Source organism: Danio aesculapii, chromosome 10, assembly GCF_903798145.1.
Source record: "Danio aesculapii chromosome 10, fDanAes4.1, whole genome shotgun sequence".
Classification (NCBI taxonomy): Eukaryota; Metazoa; Chordata; class Actinopteri; order Cypriniformes; family Danionidae; genus Danio; species Danio aesculapii.
The window spans coordinates 29360044-29381012 of NC_079444.1; the positions used below are offsets into that span (position 1 = coordinate 29360044).

Consider the following 20969-nt stretch of genomic DNA (forward strand, 5'->3'; position numbering starts at 1 on the left):
TGGTCTGGGACAACATTTCATGTATGAGCATAGGATCGTGTGTAGTGTAAATTAGTCAGTAAAGGGTCAAGGATAGGCTACAGACGGTGATAATTAAGGCTGCTGTTAATGGTAAACTTAACATGTTTCTACTGTTACAACCTATCACCATGCTCTGCAGAAACTACAGAGATCATCATATATATATATATATATATATATATATATATATATATATATATATATATATATATATATATATATATATATATATATATATATATATATATATATATATATATATATATATATAAAAATACACACACACACACACACACACAAAGACTTTTATGACATGTTTAATAATCTAATAACTATGTAATAATACTTTAATACCTATTTGGCTGACGTGACAGTACTGATATTCAGTTTGAAATGCACAATACTCGGCCCCCAACAGAGAGATATTCATCAAATGCATACAATAAATAGCCATCAGCTTAATTACGCTGAACAAGTGCTCACACAAACAGGGACCTTCAAACTGTGTGTAGCAGGAAGTTTGCTCACAGCAGGCTGAGCTGAAGTACATTGTTGATTTGTCGCAAATTTTGTGCCTTGATGGTAGGAGCTGTGATGCTTTAAATGAGATGAATGAAGTTCTTTGTGAGAGTTCACTGTTCTGAGAGAATCAAACAATACAGCACAGGATGCTTCAATCGCTCTCATATACTTTTAATCTCTTCCTACTTGTTTGTCTGAATGTGATACAGTTCTCACCACTAACATTGGCTAATGTTACCTCATCATATCCTTGGTAAATATCAGAAAATATAAATGTATATTGTGTGCATGTATATGTGTGTGTGTGTGTATATATATACACACACACACACACATATATACACACCTATATATATATATATATATATATATATATATATATATATATATATATATATATATATATATATATATATATATATATATATATATATACAACACATTGAGTTGTTTTAGATTTCTAAAGATGTGGCACATGCACATTCATCCAGCTAGGTCAGACTTGGCTTGGCCAGACCAAAAATGCTGTGCACATCACCAACCAAAAGGAGGTCACGTGCACTCGATGTGATCTTCTGCCAGTGCAGTGATGTCATTTTGGCTGCATGCACCCAAGCTGACTTAAAGATGCCGTAAATCAGCCGCAACACATTGAGACAAGATAGACACATACTCTTCCAAGCTGATTCATCACACTTCCGGTTCTTCCAGGTGTTTTTTAGTCATTTCTCTGATGGATTTTTGAAATGGCCATTTTCAGGGTTTGGCTGTTTTCTTTTTAGCCACTTTCAATTTTGTAAGGCTCAACATCCTTTTAGCACAAATCAAAGCTCTGTTCTTTGACATTGTCTATTGTTATGAATGACTAAATGAGTTTTATTTGTCTCATATTTTCAGTTGAAGTCAAAATTATTAGTCTCCCTGTATTTTTTTTTTCTTTTTAAAAATATTTCCCAAATTTTGTTTAAGAGAGCAAGGTATTTTTCACAGCATTTCGGTAACACTTTAGTTCAGGTCACAATTCATGCTATTAACTTCTGGCTTATTACCTGCCTATTATTAAGTTATGAACTGTTCATTAGTAGTTATAAAGTATGATCTAATTCTACATGCCCAATCATACACAACCTAAACCCAACTACTACCTTACTAACTATTAATAAACGGTTAATTAGTAGTTTATTAAGCTAGTAGTGCTAGTTAATGGTTTGTAATTTCGTGAATTGTGGCCTAACCTAAAGTGTTACCAGTATTTCTTATAATATTTTTTCTTCTGGAGAAAAGGCTTAATTTTCCAGCCAAAATAAAACAGTTTTATAATAAATAAATATATAAAGCTGAAGTATCTAGTATCTGTACCTTAAGTATCTAGTTTCTTAACTAGTATCATGAAAAATATCTAGTAAATTATTATGTACTGTCATTGACAAAAGTTATCTATATATTAATATTAAAACTAATGTTTGAAAATATGTTTGAAAAATGTACCTGCTTCTAGTCACCCAGACGTCACCAAAGTCACAAAAAAAATTAAATATCTTTCCCATATTAATTCATTGGCATTGCCAACAATAATCTCCAACATGCACTATTTAAAGATGCTGTATGTAATATTTTGTCATGTTTTTGGATCAGGAGTTCCACATGAGGTGGTTATTAATTAGCAAATAATACAAATATTACAAACGTTAACATTAGGTAAGCAGGTTACATTGTAAGGCCGTGTCCTAACAGCATGCTATACACGACAAGATTTGCAGTAATAAGCAATTTGGGTGATTGCACCAGATGAAACACCACATAAATTTAAATACAGCCATTCAAAAGCCCTGAATAGTGCACTCACTGCACCTTAACAAAATGGTAAGATTTATAATCTAATTAATTCATATTAAACCTCTTTACATTAATAAATGTACATGCTGAACCACTGATGTTTGTTCTGAGTCACAGTACTAAAGTTACTGTATAATGTAGTTATATAATGTAAACTATCTGCTTCAGTAGTATGGCAATAAATGTCATGTCAAATGGCATTCAAACTCACATTATTACATAACTCAGAAAAACTTTAGCATGTACTCGGAGAGGATTAATTGATGTCTCAACTAGCTGCAAAATATGTGTACACCCTACACACCATAAGAAATGGTTAATGTAAATTCATGTATCTTGTTAAAATAGTCTAGACTTCATATTACTATTATTAATGTAATTGTTATAATTATCAAATGTATAATCTGTTTTTTTGTTGTTTATTTCTTACTGTATATTTTAATAATTTGATTATGTTAATATGTTACATATCTTATATTTAAAGTGCTTTGGCAGTATTGTACTAAAAGTCATGCCAGCTCACATTATTAGCATTTAACACTGAGTAAAGCACATGAGGTGTACCTGGGGTGATTGTTGTCATAGTTCTGTTGTTCAGCTGCAGGAAAGTCATTTCTAAAATTTAAATTTCAGTTGTTGGTTAGGACAAAAATTCCTTTTAATATGGAAAATATTCCTGCGTCATATAAAGAACACGGTTTAAATCTGCTTTTAGGCTCGATAGTCAGCAAGCTCCTGTTGGTGTCGTCAGTCTGGCAACCTGCGCTTGCATGCGTTTTGATAAAGGAGTGCAATACCTAATTCAACCACTGAATGTCAAACTTGCATATTGCACCTATTTTGTTGTCAGTTCTTGGACAAATCTGAGATGCAGAAATTTCCACTAGTGGTTTATATATCGTGATCCAGGGAGCTTTAACATGCTCGTTTAGCACTCACAGCAAAGTTTAGCACTCACAGCAACCCCACCGGGGATATAATCCATTCTATGGTAGGATATGCAAAAAGCATGCTTCCCCTGTAGCTTTATGGGAAATAACTTTTAACAGTTTGACGGTGATACAGCAAGGCTCCTGTATTGTTACACCGCACCGCTCTGCAGGATTGGCCCAGTTCTCCCACTGACACCTCACATAAAGCGTTATGATTACGCAGCCCTGAGGAGTTTTGAAGAGGACTGTTTGTAAGGTGCTTAATGAGGTAATAACGGTGATCTACTGAAGGTACAGTGGCAGCAGAGGAGGCTGTGATAGAGGTCTGCTGTGTATCCAATGATGGGAGACTCTGAGTGCTCCAATTTGTGCTATGAAGTGTGTGATGTGTGGTAATGAATGCGTCTGTGCGCAGCCTCCAGGCACTTTAGAGAACCCTTGGATCCAGGGTAGGGATTTGCATGGCCCGCATGTTGATATTGAAGTTACGCAACATCACATAGATGTTATTAGAGTGGGGAGAATTCTGTTTAGCTACTTAGACTTTTTTTTTTTTTTTTTTTACAAAGATATGAAGTTAAAGTCAAAATTATTAGCTCTCTTGTGCAGTTTTTAATTTTAAATAATAATAATAAAAAACATCATACGATCAATATTGTTACAGAATAAGAATACAGAGGGCTAATAATTCAGTAGGGCTAACAATTCAGACTTCAACTGTATGTAGTTCAAGTTTATGCACTTATAAATTCATTTGTGGATAACAAGCTTTTTTTTCTAAGCAATATTTGTTTATTATAGACAAACATAATATTTTACATTATAATTTATACAACAGTTCTGTCTAGTTATTGAGTCTGATTGGCTGACAGCTGTGCGATATTCTGCCAGTAACAACACTCGTTCAGCCTCTTCATCCTTCACCCTTGTGTGTATTACTCCACCCACATACAGCAACAAGCTGAGGACACTCTACAGTTTGACAAATATTGCAGCTGTTGGCCAACATAATGTACTTTTGAGGCTTTTTTTCATTGAGAATGTTGTTGTTTATATTGCAACTATGCAGTTTATTTATAAGGATAGTGCCTATTTTAAATATTTATCATTTCTCAGAGACAGCGCGTCAGCGTCATTGAACAGACGGTTGATGTTGTCCATCCACAACATAGCCACATATACAGCATAATAAGCTTTTAGAGGAGAGGGAAAACCCCAGCGTAATTTCTAATTACAGCTGATTAAATCATTATAAAACTGGTAAGTGACTTTCTAAGGCGATCTCTCTCTTTTGTAGGTTGTAGTACTGTATTTATACCATAATTGTAGCGTGTTTAGTGTGAGAAGAGACTCATCTTAAAGTCTTAACTAGAGATCAGTATCTTTTCGTTACTGCAGAATAGGTCAGTAAACAGAAAGAAAGAAGAAAAGTCTTCATGTGTTTAGCATTTTTCCTTATCGGAAACACAACAGTAATCTGGTAGTGTTCACACTGCTTTAGCTTTTTTGGGGTTAATTATTGTGATCTTCTGATTGCAACAGAGAATAACTGGGAAATCTCTGTAGACTGATGGCATTTCATGCTGTTCAGCCTTATAATCTTAAAATGTGAGCAAAATCACATTTTGTCAATGTTTTGTCATCAGTTTAGGCATTAGTCTAGAGAATCATTCAAATACTAGCTTAAAAGTGACGCTAGTGAATGAGCAACGGTTTCTGCTTCTCTGATTTCTACTTCCTAATGAACGGCGGAAGTAGTTCCTCTTACAAAAGGATTTTGAGACTCCCCGTATTTGATTTTTCTTTTTTATATGGACGATTACGCCACCGAACTGTTGTATAAATGCAATATCACACTCGTAGCAGTGAGATGTGGCTAAATATCAGCACTGGTGGGACACTAAGGCATAATGCACACCTCACACCAGTGCTGATATACAGCCACATCGCACTGCTACTTGTGTGATATTTCTCATATATATTTTTATATCTATTTATTTATTTTTATCTAATATACAGTATGTTAATATATTAATATCTACTTCATTTAGTTTTTGTTTGAATATCCAGCAACTCAAACATAGTTGTGTTTGTAATATTTAATGCTGTGTATATATGTCACACATAATCACACACACATGTGCACACACACACAACACAAATGCATTCACGCTAAAGTAAATTGTGCATAAGAATTTTGGCATTCATTTCATGTAGTGTTGAGTTATATAATTTAGTGTTACCTTAGCAGAATCCTCTCAAGAGGTGTTTGGTGTAAGGTGAGATGAGGTGACATTACAGAAGTTGACAGGCCATGTCTTATCTGTTGTACCAGTCAGGACACATATTTACAGCAGTCATTCTAATGTACATTTTATTTATTTAATTTAGTTTTGTCTAGTAGAATCTGTGGATCGGCATATGCATTAATGATCCGTTCAGTGTTAAGGAATGTGCTTAGTTATTAATGTGTTTTTAATCATTATATACTATTTTGTGTGTGTTTATTTATATATAGACACGTTGTTATGCAGAATTTATTTTACACTCTCTCAGAAAAAATGGTACAATGTTGTACTAAAGAAGGTACAAACCCTTGTAACTGAGGCAGTACCTTTTTATGTAACAGAATGTTTATGTACCTTAAGACGAAGAAACAATTTTGTACCAATGCAGTTTGTACTTTTTAAGGACATGATTTGTACCATGGGAAACCAAAATGTTTCTTTGGTTTTTAAAACCAATATACAATATTGTACCTTTATCAAAGATACAAATGTGATCCATGAAGGTACCACCACAGTGGCAAGATACTTTGTACCTTAAATAGTTCTTGAAGGAACACATTTGACACTGTTAGTCATTTTTCTATATCCAAAATGTGTCAATTTATTTTCAGTAAATATAAAACATCAACTACATTTTTAAACAATGATTTTAAAGAAGTTTCTTTTTGTGTAAATGCACCTTTTCCATTCACAATAAAGAGTAAAAAATACTTTAACAAATCAAAAGATCTATTTTTTGCTAAACATTTCACAACACTTTTCACAAAAATGATACAGAAACACATTCTCCCATGTACAATATAACATGTTTTTTTCCTCCGAATTTCACACAATACCTTTGTAATCACTTAAAAGATCATTTAAATTGCTTACTTTTAATATAGAAATAGAATTATGCAAAAGTATTGTAACGAGATGCACACAATGTTTGATTAGTGTTACAATACTAAAATGTCTGCATGAACACTTTGCATATGCAGGACTTTTGCCAGCTCACGTGCGTAGTGGAAAACAAACTCCAAAAGGTGCGGATATCAATAATGAAACTGTACTTATCAGAAAATGCTTTTCAAATGTTTATTTAAAATGTCTTAAATGTTTAGTTTACAACACCTATAGTTTTGTTTTACCAGCTGTTTTGTATTATAGAACCTAATAATTAATGCTCACGAGTTTCTTTAAACAAATGCTTTATAATGATGATTCATGTTTTAATATGTAAATTATTCATAAATTACTTTGCCTTTCCAGCAATATTTATGTTCATAGATATTGTAATAAAGAAGGAGTTGTCCAACACCTATGTACCTTTTTTATGAGAACAATTGTGTATCTTCATTTCAATTGTACTATAAACGGTACAGAACAGTATCATAAGAGGTCTTTTCTGTATATAATATAACATAAGGTACAATATAAGGTACAGCTTTTACAAAGGTACAGAACTGTTCCTCAAAGAACAATATTTGTAACACTGTGTACCTTTTTATAAATTGCAAAACAATTGTGTTAGTGTTATTATTTTTTGTAAAATATATTTATCATTTTCCCTATATCTTGCACACTTTTTCAGGTTTAATTTTTTTGTTTAACATGGATATGTATGCTTTTGATGAAACTGCAGTGAAAATGTGCAACTTTTAAAAAATAAAAATGATAATTAAGTTAGGCTTTGCAGAGTAACAAATGCAGACATCTGCAAAGAAGACTGGATATGACGCAATAATTGTTTTGTTTTTAATATAGTTTTTTTTCTTTGTTATTTGAATCAAAACATAAATAGATTTTCAATAAATTGCACAGCCCTTGCATATACATATATCTGTGTGTGTGTGTATGCATGTATACATTTAGATTTATGTGTGTGTGTGTACATGTATGCATATATATATATGTATGCATATATATATATATATATATATATATATATATATATATATATATATATATATATATATATATATATATATATATATATATAATAAAACAACTCATGATTTGTGATTGATGAACAGTTGCTGCCCTTAGCATGGAAATAGTTTAGCACTGATGTTTATGAGGTGCAAAAGAACATAACTCTGAAGTTTCAGCTATTCTTATGTGAAACCATGTACACATGGTATTCTGGCTCTGCATAGCTTTGGTTTCAGACAAACAGTAACTCAGCTTTCAGTTTGCCTTTACTCTCCGTTTGTCCCAAGAGGAGCAGCGGCTCTCGGGGATGTGGTGACAGAGAAGAAGATGCTCTGACATGCTCTAACATTGCTCAGGGATCACTTTTGACAGGCTGTGAATAGAAACATTTAGCGCTGTAATTTGCAAAGGCCTCTTAAGCTGCCGTCTGCCCACTTACCACTGCATTGGGGTCGGGCATTTGTCCATAAAAAGATAAGCTAGACTCCTAATGTATTGCACCGACGCATGATGGAGCATTTTACAGGAGTAATTTCACCTGTCACTCTCACCTCTGTGGGATCCTTTGGTGCCCGTGTGCCTTAATGACGAGAATCTGAAAACGTTCAAAAGCGATGTGTCTCTGACTGTAACATTAATTTTCACTCGCTATCTTTTTTTTTGGCCAGATCTGACTAAAACTTTTTTAAAACTAAAACACTTTATAATGTGTTAGTTAGATCACTATCCAGAACTTCAGTATGTAAGTTGTTGGAACTAAGATTTGGAAAATAATAATAATTATATCACAGCACATTTGTTTTTAACTCTGATAATAAGAGACGTTTCTTGAGAGATAATGATAGCAGAAACGGAAATAAAGACTGATAGAAAATCACAAAATTAAATTTCTACCATGCAAAAATGGAAAATTACTTGACACTACCTGACATAAGTCTTGTCGTCGATCCAAGATGTAATAGCAACAAATAATAACTTGACTTCTGCCACTTTTCCAAATGATCAACTAGAAGGTAGATTGAACTGCATCCCAATCATCACAAATACTGCACAAATACCTATTGAAACCCGCAGGTCCTAAGATTCTCACAGATATCAGTCAAGTTTGGTGAAGGAAAAATCATGGTTTGGGGTTACATTCAGTATGGGGCGTGCGAGAGATCTGCAGAGTGGATGGCAACATCAACAGCCTGAGGTATCAAGACAGTGCTGCTCATTACATTACAAACCAAGAGAGACGGCAAATTCTTCAGAACAGCGCTCATACAAACGTTGTCATACAGTGTTATGCCTGGATTTCATTGTCTTGCATTTACTAACACAGGCTATGTGTTTAGAAGTAATTTGCGTTTTCCTCCTGTAGAAAAACATCATCGGAACAATGCTTAGTGGCTCAATGTATTACAACAGTGTTTTAAAAAGTCTAAACACTTTATTGATATAGTAAACAACCAAGCACATGTGGTCAGAACACAAACGAGTCGCAGGTAATGAAGTATTAAGCGTTTCTCCTATGGGAAAGCCCGTCTAAGCAAAATGCCAGCAGGTGTCTGTAGCTCCGCTCACGCTCCGCCTCTTTGCCCTTGTTTGGTATCCCCCGTTTGGTGCGATGACGTGCGAATAAAATGGTGACTGTTGGCCACGCCTACTAGTAGCTTCATTTGGGTTCTTTAGAAACCTATGGGTGACGTCACGGATACTACATCCATATCTTTTACAGTCTATGGGAAGAACCCCATAGTTTATTTGTGCAAATTATATTGTTTTACACACACATGCATTGAAAAAAAAAATCCAACATTATTTTTGGTAAAAACATGCACTTGTTTTCCATATTAATTGAAATGTATATAAATGGCACATATAGGGCCAATGTTTCCTTTACAAATATTATTAAGAATATGCCATATTCTATTCTAAAACATAAAATCACTACAAAAGCTAACACATATTCTAATGTCATATATAAATCATATAAATAAATAAATAAATAAATAAATAAATAAATAAATAAATAAATAAATAATGAGGCTATTTATTAATAAATGAAATGTAATATTTATTATTTGGAAATGAAAAAAAAAATCATACTTTAATAATAATATTAATAATGATGATGATTATTATGATTATAATTAATATTATTATTAAGTAGGATATTATTATTATTTTAAAAGTCTACTTTTACAATTTGACACATGCAGACCACTGCAAAAATGTTCTAACCAACAGGCCCATGTCATATACAGTACAGATACTTAATAAATAACCTACTATAAATTAAAAGCATTAACGTCAGCTATATTTTTTGTTTTTTTTACAAGCTTTGGCGATATAACACAAATTCCGCTTTTAAGTAATAGGTCACCTATAGCTTTCGTCATGAGCCACGGCTGTGTTCAAAATGACATCAAAGTGCACTGCGAAGGAAGTGCAATTGTAAACATGAAGATCGCTAAAACTGAACTGTAAAAATACTTTAAAAGCAAATTAAAGCTAAGAGAGATGACTTTAATGATTTGTAAAAAATTATTCCAAGTTTAAATGTCAGAATGTTTTAAACGAATAGGGCATAGGGGGGGGGGGGGGGGGGGATAACTGGGAATAGAACACAGCCAGGAACTTAGAGTCACATACATACAAGTTTTCGACGCAGTTTGCGAATGTTTGTTGGAACGATGGATTTGGGAACTTGCGACTTTAGTTGGCATACCATACCATGGTTTTTGGAAACGCACTCCTGGTGGACTAAACTTTTTTTTTTTTTTTTTTTTTGTGAAATCAAGAAAAATTGTACCACTGAAAAACCGTTTGACTTCCTTACCTATTGCTAAAATCAGAAGTGAATCTCTCTCATAGTTTCACTCTAGTGGTTTTAGTTGAGCAGTACGTTTTATCAGCTGTAAATCATGCATTACATGATTCTTATATGGTTAAAGTCCATTGGCATGTATTTATATGCCAAAATGTGCTCTACTCTAATTTGGCACAGCTTTCTATCTTTCTAAAAGATTTTTCTACCACACACGATCATTAAATAAGCATCAAAATGTGATGCATATATTAGGCCTCCTTAACTAAATAGCATTGTTTTTTTTGCAAGCTCAGACAATTATGCAGCTAACCTATTTTCAGTCCCTCACAGCTCAGCATAAGACAACTAAGAGAGTACTGAATAAACTCAGCTCTTGAAAGACTCAGTCAAGTACCAAAGCTTTGACTTCTCTCTTCTTTTCCGCTGTCAGCGTTTTGAAGATGAGCCCGTCTGTCAAGGGTTTAACGTTCTTTGTATTTCAGACTTGACTTAAGCCAGAGGATTAACGTTGTCACCTCACAGGCTGTTTAAGAGGAGGAAGAAAGCATTCTGGATTTAACATGCAACATGCTTAGGAAAAGAACTTCATCTTGAGAATAATCAGCACCCTCACAGCAAACCTCAGCAGCTCTGTTGACTTAGACAGACAGCATGATTATGATATGAACAGCCAAGTGGTCTTTATCAGAAAATAAACCCACCAGGGTGATCAGCACTCCGATATGAAGCTAGTTTGCACATTATGAAATCTCTTGCATTAATTGAGCATCTATTTAAATTTTATCCTCTACAAATGAATACTTTTTTTCAGAATGCATGGATTAAATGGCCCCTATTCTACTCTTTATAGGAATTTTCAAATCAAAGTTATTTTTATTATTAGATCATGGTCTATGTAAATGCATTTTTAAGTGAAACCAAGTCTATGTGAAATGTAAATACACAATGTTCATTTTGCTAGCTGTAACACTGGGAGTGACAGAGACAACTGAGGTTAGGATCCTCGTGCAGGTTTACTGGGTAGTCAGGCAAGCAATGGTCAACACAGGTGCAAACAGATGTATAAAGGCAGTCCAGAATCGTAGTCAAAAGTATTAGGCGAGAGGTCGGAAGGCAAGCTGCAGACAGGGATAACTAGGAACAAGGCTAGGGTAAACACACGGAGAAACAAGACTAAGAAACGCGTTGAATTGTCACTGTAACAGAAAACAAGACTCTGCCATGAAATGAGTGTGTGTGCTGTTAAAGTAGTGTGTGTAATCAGTCCAGAAGCTGCATCAGCTGTGAGGGTCTAATCAGTGGAGACTTGGAGCAGGTGTGTGTGTGTGTGGCATGACTGAATATGTAGTCCATAAGTTGTAGTCCATGTGAATGCGTGTGAAATCCAGCGATCTTGGGAGTATGATCGCTGGTGATCGTGACACTAGCGCACATTGTTATTCTTTAAGGGAACAATTAACCCATGCAAGTTAATCTAAAATTTTTCAATGTATTTTATTTTTATTTTGACCTCAATTTTCCAATAATATTAACCACGCCCCCCTTACCGTTATTTTGCTGTTTGAGGTAAAATGTTGCTCTGATGACCTGATAGTTTTGCCAACGGGTGAGGAAGTGTTGTTCTGTCTCCAGCTCTTCACAACGTGGGCAGATCCGTCTCTCTCTGGGTTGCCAATATTGTCTGCATCGGCCCATCTCTATAGTCAGACTTTGGTTACTCAATTTCTATTTTGTTCACAGTCTGTCATTGTTGTTCTTAATTTACAGGTTTTTTTTACTCTCTCTCTCTCTCTCTCTCTCTCTCTTTATTTCGTTCACTCTCTGGTCCAGGTTTAGTTACAGTAAGTGTAGAGTATGGCATGACCTAACAGTGGATGAATATGCTCTTTTTCTCTGGCCACGTTTGATGGTAGATATGGGTTGGTAAGATAACCTTGGATAATCAGTATTGTGAATACTGCTGTAAAAATGCTCTTTTTAAATGTCTGGGTAAAACAAACCAAAATATATTTTTTTATTGAACGCAATTTATTTTAAGAAATATTACACATTTTTGAAATGGTAGGTTTTGATGTGGAGGGTCCTTTTCTGTTGGAAATACAAAAAAAAACCTAATTAAAATAGTCGAAAAAAAACATATTAAAAAAACTTTCATATACTGTAGAAATGATATAACAGAAAATGTTGGCAGTTTTAAAACCCTGGCTTTTTTAAATCGCGGTTAATCTTGAAACCGGTTATCGTCCCATGACTATGGTATAGTACATTGCATATGTACTGTAACCACAACTTAAAATAAAATATGAGCCTGCCTTTATGTATTTGGCATATTCTTTGGCAGATTTCTTTGTATATGGTAATAGTCACAGTGCTGGGGTGGGTGGTTGCCAGTGCTGCTGTCCTGTTGCTTCGGTGTTCTGAGCATCTGAACACCATCCGTAAATAGTTGCTAACATGATTAGGGTGGTTGTTAAATGATTGCTTTTTGGCCACAGGATAAAGGTTCTTCTCTATCTTTATATTTAAGTCTGTAGATTGTAGATCTAACCTTGTATATAAAGTGCATTTAAACAGTGAAGAATGAGTTCTGTATATCCAGTGTACAAGCCAGATATTGAGATTTGTATTCATAACTCTAGTTCCTTCACCTTTTAAACCCATCTTTGCAGTTGACAGCAAGTTCATATTCATATCTGCCTCCTGCCAATTGAAAACAGACAGACTGAACTAGCTTCTGGTCCTACTTTTTTTCTTTTTAAGTTATTAATTTCACCCTGGTGTACATCACAATACAGTAGAAAATATTTATTTATCGGCAGCACAGCAGTGGGTAGCACAATCGCCTCACAGCAAAAAGGTCGCTGGTTTGAGCACCGGCTGGGTCAGTTGGCCCCACGATTCCAAAAACATGTGGTATAGGTGAATTGGGTAAGCTAAATTGTAGTGTGCGTGTGTGAATGAATGTGTATGGATGTTTCCCAGTGATGGACTGCAGCTGGAAGGGCATCCGCTGCGTAAAACTTTAATAAAGGATTAATAAAGGTACAAAGCCGAAAAGAAATTGAATGAATGAATTATTATTTTGATATTGAATAATCTGCCTCCTAAGCTTTCATCAAAATTCTTCCTCTATTTCAATGGTAACTTTCACACCTCTCTAATGATGTATTTTTGGGGTAAGGGTGAGACAACTCATCACTCATGAGATCAACAAATAGAAAACCAAACCATCAGTCCTTAATAGATAGCATTAAGTCTTGCATTGCATTTTTCGTTTATATTTGAGAAGCTGTTTTACTCATAAACAAAACAATAGGGGAAAAAAGTTTTTCTTTCATCATTCAAATTTTATTTTCTTGATTTAATTCTCAGTAGATTCTGTAGTGATTTATGTAATTTATGCTCTGCTAAAATTGCCTGAAAAGAGTTGCACAAATAACAATTGGTACTAATTTTGTACATGTTGTAAATAATGTTTATTACATTGAGCGAAAATTTAGCTTCATAAGACCTCAATGAGTCACTTTCTGTTTCTTGCATGTCTATATTATACGATGGTCTTTGGTTGAATAGATTAGCCTCAAATTTGAATTTTTGGGTGAACTACCCCCTTAATCCGACATACGCTAAAACATTTAAACATCAACCAAATTTAACACCTTCACTTTTTCAGACTAATTACATTTGAGGGGAGTGTTTGAGAAGCGATCCTTATTTTTTTGGAATTCCATTTGGTGGCACTAATGCTGTAAAAGTGACATGCTCCATCTCCAGCGTGACCTTAAGTGTTTTAACATGTGTATATCTGTGTTGAGCAATCAGAATGATTGAGCGGGTGTGTATGTGCATGAGCGAGAGAGCATGACTCATTGCTTCAGCAGGAGCAGCCTCTGGGAGGAGATATATTTGTGCTTGTTAAAGTGTTTTGGCTTCAGTGCAGCTCGTCTCTCTCTCGTTCTGTCCAAGGTTTCAGCCTAGGAATCCTTTTTGTCCATTGCATCTTTCTGCGTCTATTTCGGTCGTGCCTGAACGTCAGGTCAAAGCAAGTGAAGTTTTCTCAGGTGAAAAGTCCTTATACCCCCTCTGAAAGTGGCCTCGGACAGAGTACGTATCACATTAAAGCTATTTTGGTAGCTATAGCTGCAGTTCCCAGTGTCTGATTTGAGAATTCAGTCGCCTCCGTTCTTTCTCTCACCTCCTCTCCTCTTCCGCCCCCTCAGTCTTCTGCATCTCTCTTGTCACCCCCTCATTCTCTCCTTCCTTCTTTCCTTCTTTTTCTTGTGAGCTCATCTATACTGTAAAGCTGCTAACCACGGAACAACTAGTTTCCCTGGTAACAGGGAGGCTGGCACCAAAAATATATTCTCTAAAGCATTTCAGATGCCTCCCACTGCATGCTGGCGCTCGCCCGCGCCTCACAACGCCACCCTGCTCCGAACTGGCACACTAATTTACACACTCGCACACATTCACACACACTCCCCAGTGCTCCTCAGCTGGATATTAGAAGATTCCTCACTATACAGTATGGCTGCACGATTCATCGAAAAAAGGTTTTTGAAAAAAGATTCGCAATCTCAATTCGGCCCTACACACGATCTTCATTCAGCTTTTCTACGATTCAGCCAATTATATTTTCAAAGTGAAGAGAGAAGCGTAAAGGCGGTCGCACAAGTCTTCACATTGTTTTTTATACTTTGCTCAGCAACATGGACACCTTCAAATGGTGTTAAAAGTAGGGCTGCAACTAACGGTTATTTTAATAATCGATTAATGTGTCGATTGTTTTTTTTCGATTAATCAATGAATCGGATGAAAAGCATTCATTTCCAAACCTTTAATTAAAAGCAGAACTAACATCTTTAGAAAGTGCACACAAAAAGCCCCAATCAGATGTCTGCAGCCACGACTGCACACGAGTTTTCAGACGTCTTAGTTTGTCCCATCCACACTGAGACGGAGCAGCTGCATTTTAAAATGAAAACGGCCTTTTCAGCGTTTCAAAAAGCTCAGTTTTCAGGGCTCAAAAGCTCCAGGTTAGTGTGGATGGAAAGCGTACCCATAGCAAAATGATGGGTTTTAAAACTAAAACCTATTAGTGTAAACGGGGCCTTAGACTACCGCACTTCCCTTATATTTGCCCTCCCTATTAGAACCCTTCATAAATTACATCTGGTACAAAATGCTGCAGCCCGTATTATCACAAGCACCTCCTCTGTCTGTTACATCACACCCATTCTACAAAAGCTTCATTGCCTTCCCATCTTTTTCAGAATTAATTATAAAATACTTCTTCTCACTTTTAAAGCGATTCATAATCTTGCCCCTCCATACCTCACTAATCTTATTCATATTGCCATACCTTCTTGAACACTCACATCTTCTACCATCACTATGGGGAGCAGAGCCTTCAGCCAGTCTGCTCCTCAGATTTGGAACTCACTTCCTCCTCATCGGCATAATTAAGACTTTCACAATTTAAATCCAAACTCGAAACACATCTGTTTAGAACAGCCTACTCTCTTTAACTCAACTGAAAAAAAGGTCTCTCCTAGATAATGCATCTCCTCTTAAACAGTTCAAGTTACAAACACCAAACTTACTCCAGACCTTTAAACTAGTCTGACTCGGGTTGCTATATCTGTTCCAAATGATCCGAATTACGTTTTTTTTGCGGTTTTTACTAATCATACTAGCAATTGCCTAGAAACCACTCAGAACACCCTAGTAACCACCGTAGCAACCGCCTATCAACACCCTAGCAACACCTTAGCAACCACTTAGCAATGACCTAGCAACCACTCGGAACACCCTAGTAACCACCGTAGCAACCGCCTATCAACACCCTAGCAACACCTTAGCAACCACCTAGCAACTGCCTCAGCAACTGCCTAGCAACCACTCAGAACACCTTAACAACCGCCTATCAACACATTAACAACCAGTCAAAACACCCTAGCAACCACCTAGCAAGCAATCAGAACACCCTAGCAACACCTTAGCAACCATTCATAACACCCTAGCAACCAGTTAGCAACCATTCAGAACCCCCTATCAACCGCCTAGGAAGAAACATGCCCATCCATACTAGAAACACGCTAACATATACACACTTATCTCTCTATGTCAACTGTTCTCGAACTTCTTAAAAACTACAATTGTTTAAACTTTAAAACGACTTTAAACTGACAGGCCAGGCTTTTTTAAGCCTCCATCAAGTTTGTCTACGAACTTTTATTTTTCTAGTTCTTATTCTTATTACAAATGATATATTATTCATATATGCACATTACTCCAGTTAATTAATATAGTAATATAATTAGAAAGTATCCATTTATTTAGCTATTTATCTATTTATTTATTTATTTGCTGTGATGAGAATATATATTTTTGGCAGAATTTTATTATTATTGGGGTTTGTTTGTCTGGTGGTTTTGAGAGGTGCAATTCAGTTGGAGTACCATCCTTACTCTCAAGGGCTCTGAGTCATCTCTGAGTGCGTTTTCATTGTACCTTAGTGAAACTCTTCTGCTCTGAGCTGAATTAACACATTCACAACAAAGTGATACGAGCCCTTCAAATTTTGACAAGCAATTTAGATCCTGCTGTGTTCTCTTTTTGTGAGGCATAGTTAGAAATAACCTACCACTGGCTACATTATATATATATTCTTTAAAGTGTCCACCACTGTAGAAAAAAAACAAAAAAAAAACTGGACGTGCTCAATTGAATGTAGTGAGTTAGACTCCTGCCCCCTTGTGTTTGTTACAAGCCAGTGCACTGTGGAGTTTTATGATGTCCAGAAGTGACAAATGCCTTGCAGATATTTACCTCAGATGCAAATATAAACAGTTTTTATTAATTAATATTTATTTTAAATTTGCCTTTTATCATCCTGCTATTACGAGCTCTCACTCATGAATTGAGCATTTTCCAACACCCAGTGGGCAGTCTCATTGTATGCATTGTGTTTTGACACATTCAAATGTGGATCAGCATTCCCCAAAAGCATAATGTAGTGTAAGCTGTGGTTTAAATGACAGACCTGCTGCTTAAGTCCCTGTCACTTTCCAGCCTAATGAATGCGGCTTTTTAGCATTGAACTTCCACTGTAGACAAACTCTTCAATGGAGTTGTATAACACCGCAAGATGTGTGTGCACAAATTATATAAAAAAAAAAAAAAAAAAAAAATCCCCCCCATTCCTTATACTCTATTCCCGCTGCTGTTGTACACCATGTGTGCATTCAATCTGGTGCAGTCAGAGTATCAAGTAACCTCCAAAATCTACACTCACTCACTTCCTGGTGCTTCTTTGCGCTGTATTAAAGAGAGAGAGCGAGAGGGAGAGAGATGGAGAGAGAATCCCCCGTTCGGCGATGTGTCTTTCCTTCTGCTGTCAGCTGAAATGCCTTATCCTGCCACGAGGCATAGTGTATTTCTCCCTGCATGCATGATGCCCATGTGTGCATACGAGTCCCTAGCCCAGAGAGACCGATACGGCAACCCGCCGCAATGCTCTGCTGGGATCGCTCGCCGAGGGATGTGATCCGACTCTGCTCTTCCTCTTTTTAATTTGACTGGCTACCACACCGATCCTTATGCCACACAACACCTGCAATGTTTTTTGCATGTTATTGTGCGCTGAGGTCCAACGTGAAGGTAAGACCATGCTGCAAGTGTGAACTTTTGTGTCTACCGTAATACATGTGTAAGTGAGTGGCACAAAGGTGATTATGGCATCTGTGGATTGCTACACCAAGGTATTTTGTTAGGAACCTAAGGGGATTTGACAGATTTTTACGTTGTTTGATGCTGTTGTTTTTCCGGAGGTAACTGAGAGGATTTTTTTCAGAAGCAGCCTCAGAAATAAAAGTATTTTCTGTTAACATTCAGCTTTTCTGTCAGATTTCCTCTGTTTGTCTATTTGCTCTCTTACCTTCTATATTTAGTATGGTTAATATCCCAACAGCTATGCCCATCTGTCTTTCTCCCCACAAATGTCTTTATATTTTTTTTCCCGGAATGGTTTTACATCCAGACTTGGATTCTAAAGTGCAAGAGGTGTTTTATATGCAAGAAACTTCTTACTGCGCTTATCAACCTGAAATTGCCCACCTTACTCTGCTGACAGAGCAGGAAGTGCTCTGATATAATGCAAGGCGGGGCAGAGCTGACTGTGACAGTCATCTCCGCTTTACAAACTTTCTTGAAGGCTACAGTGAGAAGCTCTGAAAAAGTGAATAGACCCTTTAACTTGTATACTATACTCTATTCTCTGCAGGTATCCATATAGTGTTTTTGAGGGGGCTCGTCCGGGATGTTTTAAGCTGTTAAATTGCTGCTTGTCTGGAGGAGGTGGTGTTCTGCTTTCCTCTGCAGCCTCTAATGGATTTATCTAAAGGAAGCTGTGTTCTCATGCATCAATCTGGCAGTAAGCATGATGCAGGGGTGGGCAGGCTGGCAATGGGAGAAAGAGGAAGTGTGCATCTGAAGCCAAAAATCGTATTCATGATTTGAGCAATTATAGTAATATAGTAGATTACCGTGAATGCTTGATTGTGTGGGACTGCAAGTGTAGGAGTGTGTGTGTGTGGGGGAGAGTGTGATGGATTGTGTGTGTGTGTGTGGGAAGAGATTAATGCCAGTGTATGTAGAAGGCTCCATGTGAGCGTTTGTATGGGGGTGGATGTGTGTAGAGGAGTGAAACTGAGCTCTATCTGTCTTTTCCTCACTTGCATTAGTGGGCTGTATAATAACACACTTGATCTGTCTATACCAGTGGGCATCTCAGAACTAAAGGCCTGCAATGTTCAGCAACATGACCCAATACTTTCTCCCACGTCAGAGCTTGATTTGTCTTGGCTAAGCTACTTTTAATAAGTTACAGTGCATGATCTTTTGGAAAAAGAACAAACTAGACTCACTGGCCACTTTATTAGGTACATCTTACTAGTACCAGGTTAGACCCCCTTCAGAACTGCCTTAATCCTTCGTGGTATAGATTGAACAAGGTGCTGAAAATATTCCTCAGGGATTTTGGTTATTGCCTTTCTATCAGCTCAGACCAGTTTGGCCATTCTCCTCTGACCACTGGCATCAACAAGTCCTTTGCACCCACATAACTGCCGCTCACTGGGTATTTTCTCCTTTTCGGACCATTCTCTGTAAACCATAGAGATGGTTGTGCATGAAAATCCCAGTAGATCAGCAGTTTCTGAAATACTCAGACCAGCCCGTCTGGCACCAACAACCATCCCATGTTCAAAGTCACTTAAATCACTTTTTGAACTGCAGCAGACCGTCTTGACCATGTCTACATGCCTAAATGCATTGAGTTGCTGATTGGCTGATTAGAAGTTTGTGTTAACGAGCAGTTGGACAGGTGTACCTTATAAAGTGGACTGTGAGCGTATAAAATTTGTGTGGGGGTTAGCAGAGCATGAATGCTCCAGATCTGTTGGCTGTGGCGGCCACTTGAGTTCAGTGAGATGTTCAGGAATTTTGTGATATGGAGCTTTATCCTGCTGAAAGAAACCATCAGAAGATACACTGTGTACTCTAGTCATAAATGGATGGACATCAGGTACACTGTGGTGTTTAAATGATGCTCAGTTGTGGACTCAGTGTGCTAAGAAAATATCCCTCACACTATTGTTACATCACCATCAGCATGAACCATTGATACAGGCCAGGATAAATCCATGTTTGCGTTATGCCAAATTGCAATCCTACCATAATCAATTGTGACCTTACCGCCTCCTCCCCCAACACACAAACCATTTTTAAACATACTAGTTTTAGTACTACTTTCTAATAAAACATTTTTGTCATTTTCATGATTACAGCTCTGTGCATACTATTTCAATCCTTATTTTGCAAATGTACTAGTGGTCAGCTTAAGGTGTATTTTAAAGGATTAACTACAGTAGGTTAATTAGGTTAACTGTGTAAGTTAGGTTAATTAGGCAAGTCACAATAGTGGTTTGTTGTGTATCCTAAGAAGCTTTTAAAATTTACTTCAAGCTGACCACTGGTATATTTTCAAAATCTGTGGCGCAGTGGGTAGCACGTTCGCCTCACAGCAAGAAGGTTGCTGGTACGAGCCTCGGCTGGGTGAGTTGGCATTTGTGTGGAGATTGCATGTTCTCCTTGTGTTCGCGTGGGTCCAAAAGACTTGTGGTATAGGTAAATTGGGTAGCCTAAATTGTCCATAGTGTATGTGTGTGAATGAGTGTGTGTGGATGTTTCCCAGTGATGGGTTGCAGCTGGAAGGGCATCCGCTGAGTAGAACATGTGCTGGATACATTGGCGGTTCATTCCACTGTGGTGACCCCAGATTAATAAAGGGACTAAGTCAAAAAGAAAATGAATGAAAGAATAAATAAATACATTTGAAGTCAGAATTAGCCCCCCTTGAATTATTAGCCCCCTCTGTTTATTTTTTCCCCAATTTCTGTTTAACGGAGAGAAGATTTTTTTTCAACACATTTCTAAACACAATAGTTTTGATACCTCATTTCTAATAACTGATTTATTATATATTTGCCATGATGACCGTAAATAATATTTTACTAGATATTTTTCAAGACACTTCTATACAGCTTACAGTGACATTTAAAGGCTTAACTAGGTTAATTA

At 36.5% G+C, this 20969-nt stretch overlaps 1 protein-coding gene across 11 annotated transcripts in view; it reads left to right on the forward strand.

Moving 5' to 3' along the window:
- Window positions 1-20969, forward strand: part of dlg2 (discs, large homolog 2 (Drosophila)) — a 420832-nt gene that overhangs the window by 73194 nt on the left and 326669 nt on the right. Inside the window, exon 1 of one of the 11 annotated variants that reach the window (XM_056466778.1) lies at window positions 17659-17990. The exons of the other annotated variants lie outside the window; for them this stretch is intronic. Within the exon in view, the coding sequence (XP_056322753.1) occupies window positions 17949-17990 (42 nt within the window). The 5' untranslated portion in view covers window positions 17659-17948. Of the gene's footprint in view, window positions 1-17658; window positions 17991-20969 lie in introns of those variants that run through there. 11 annotated transcript variants of the gene reach the window in all.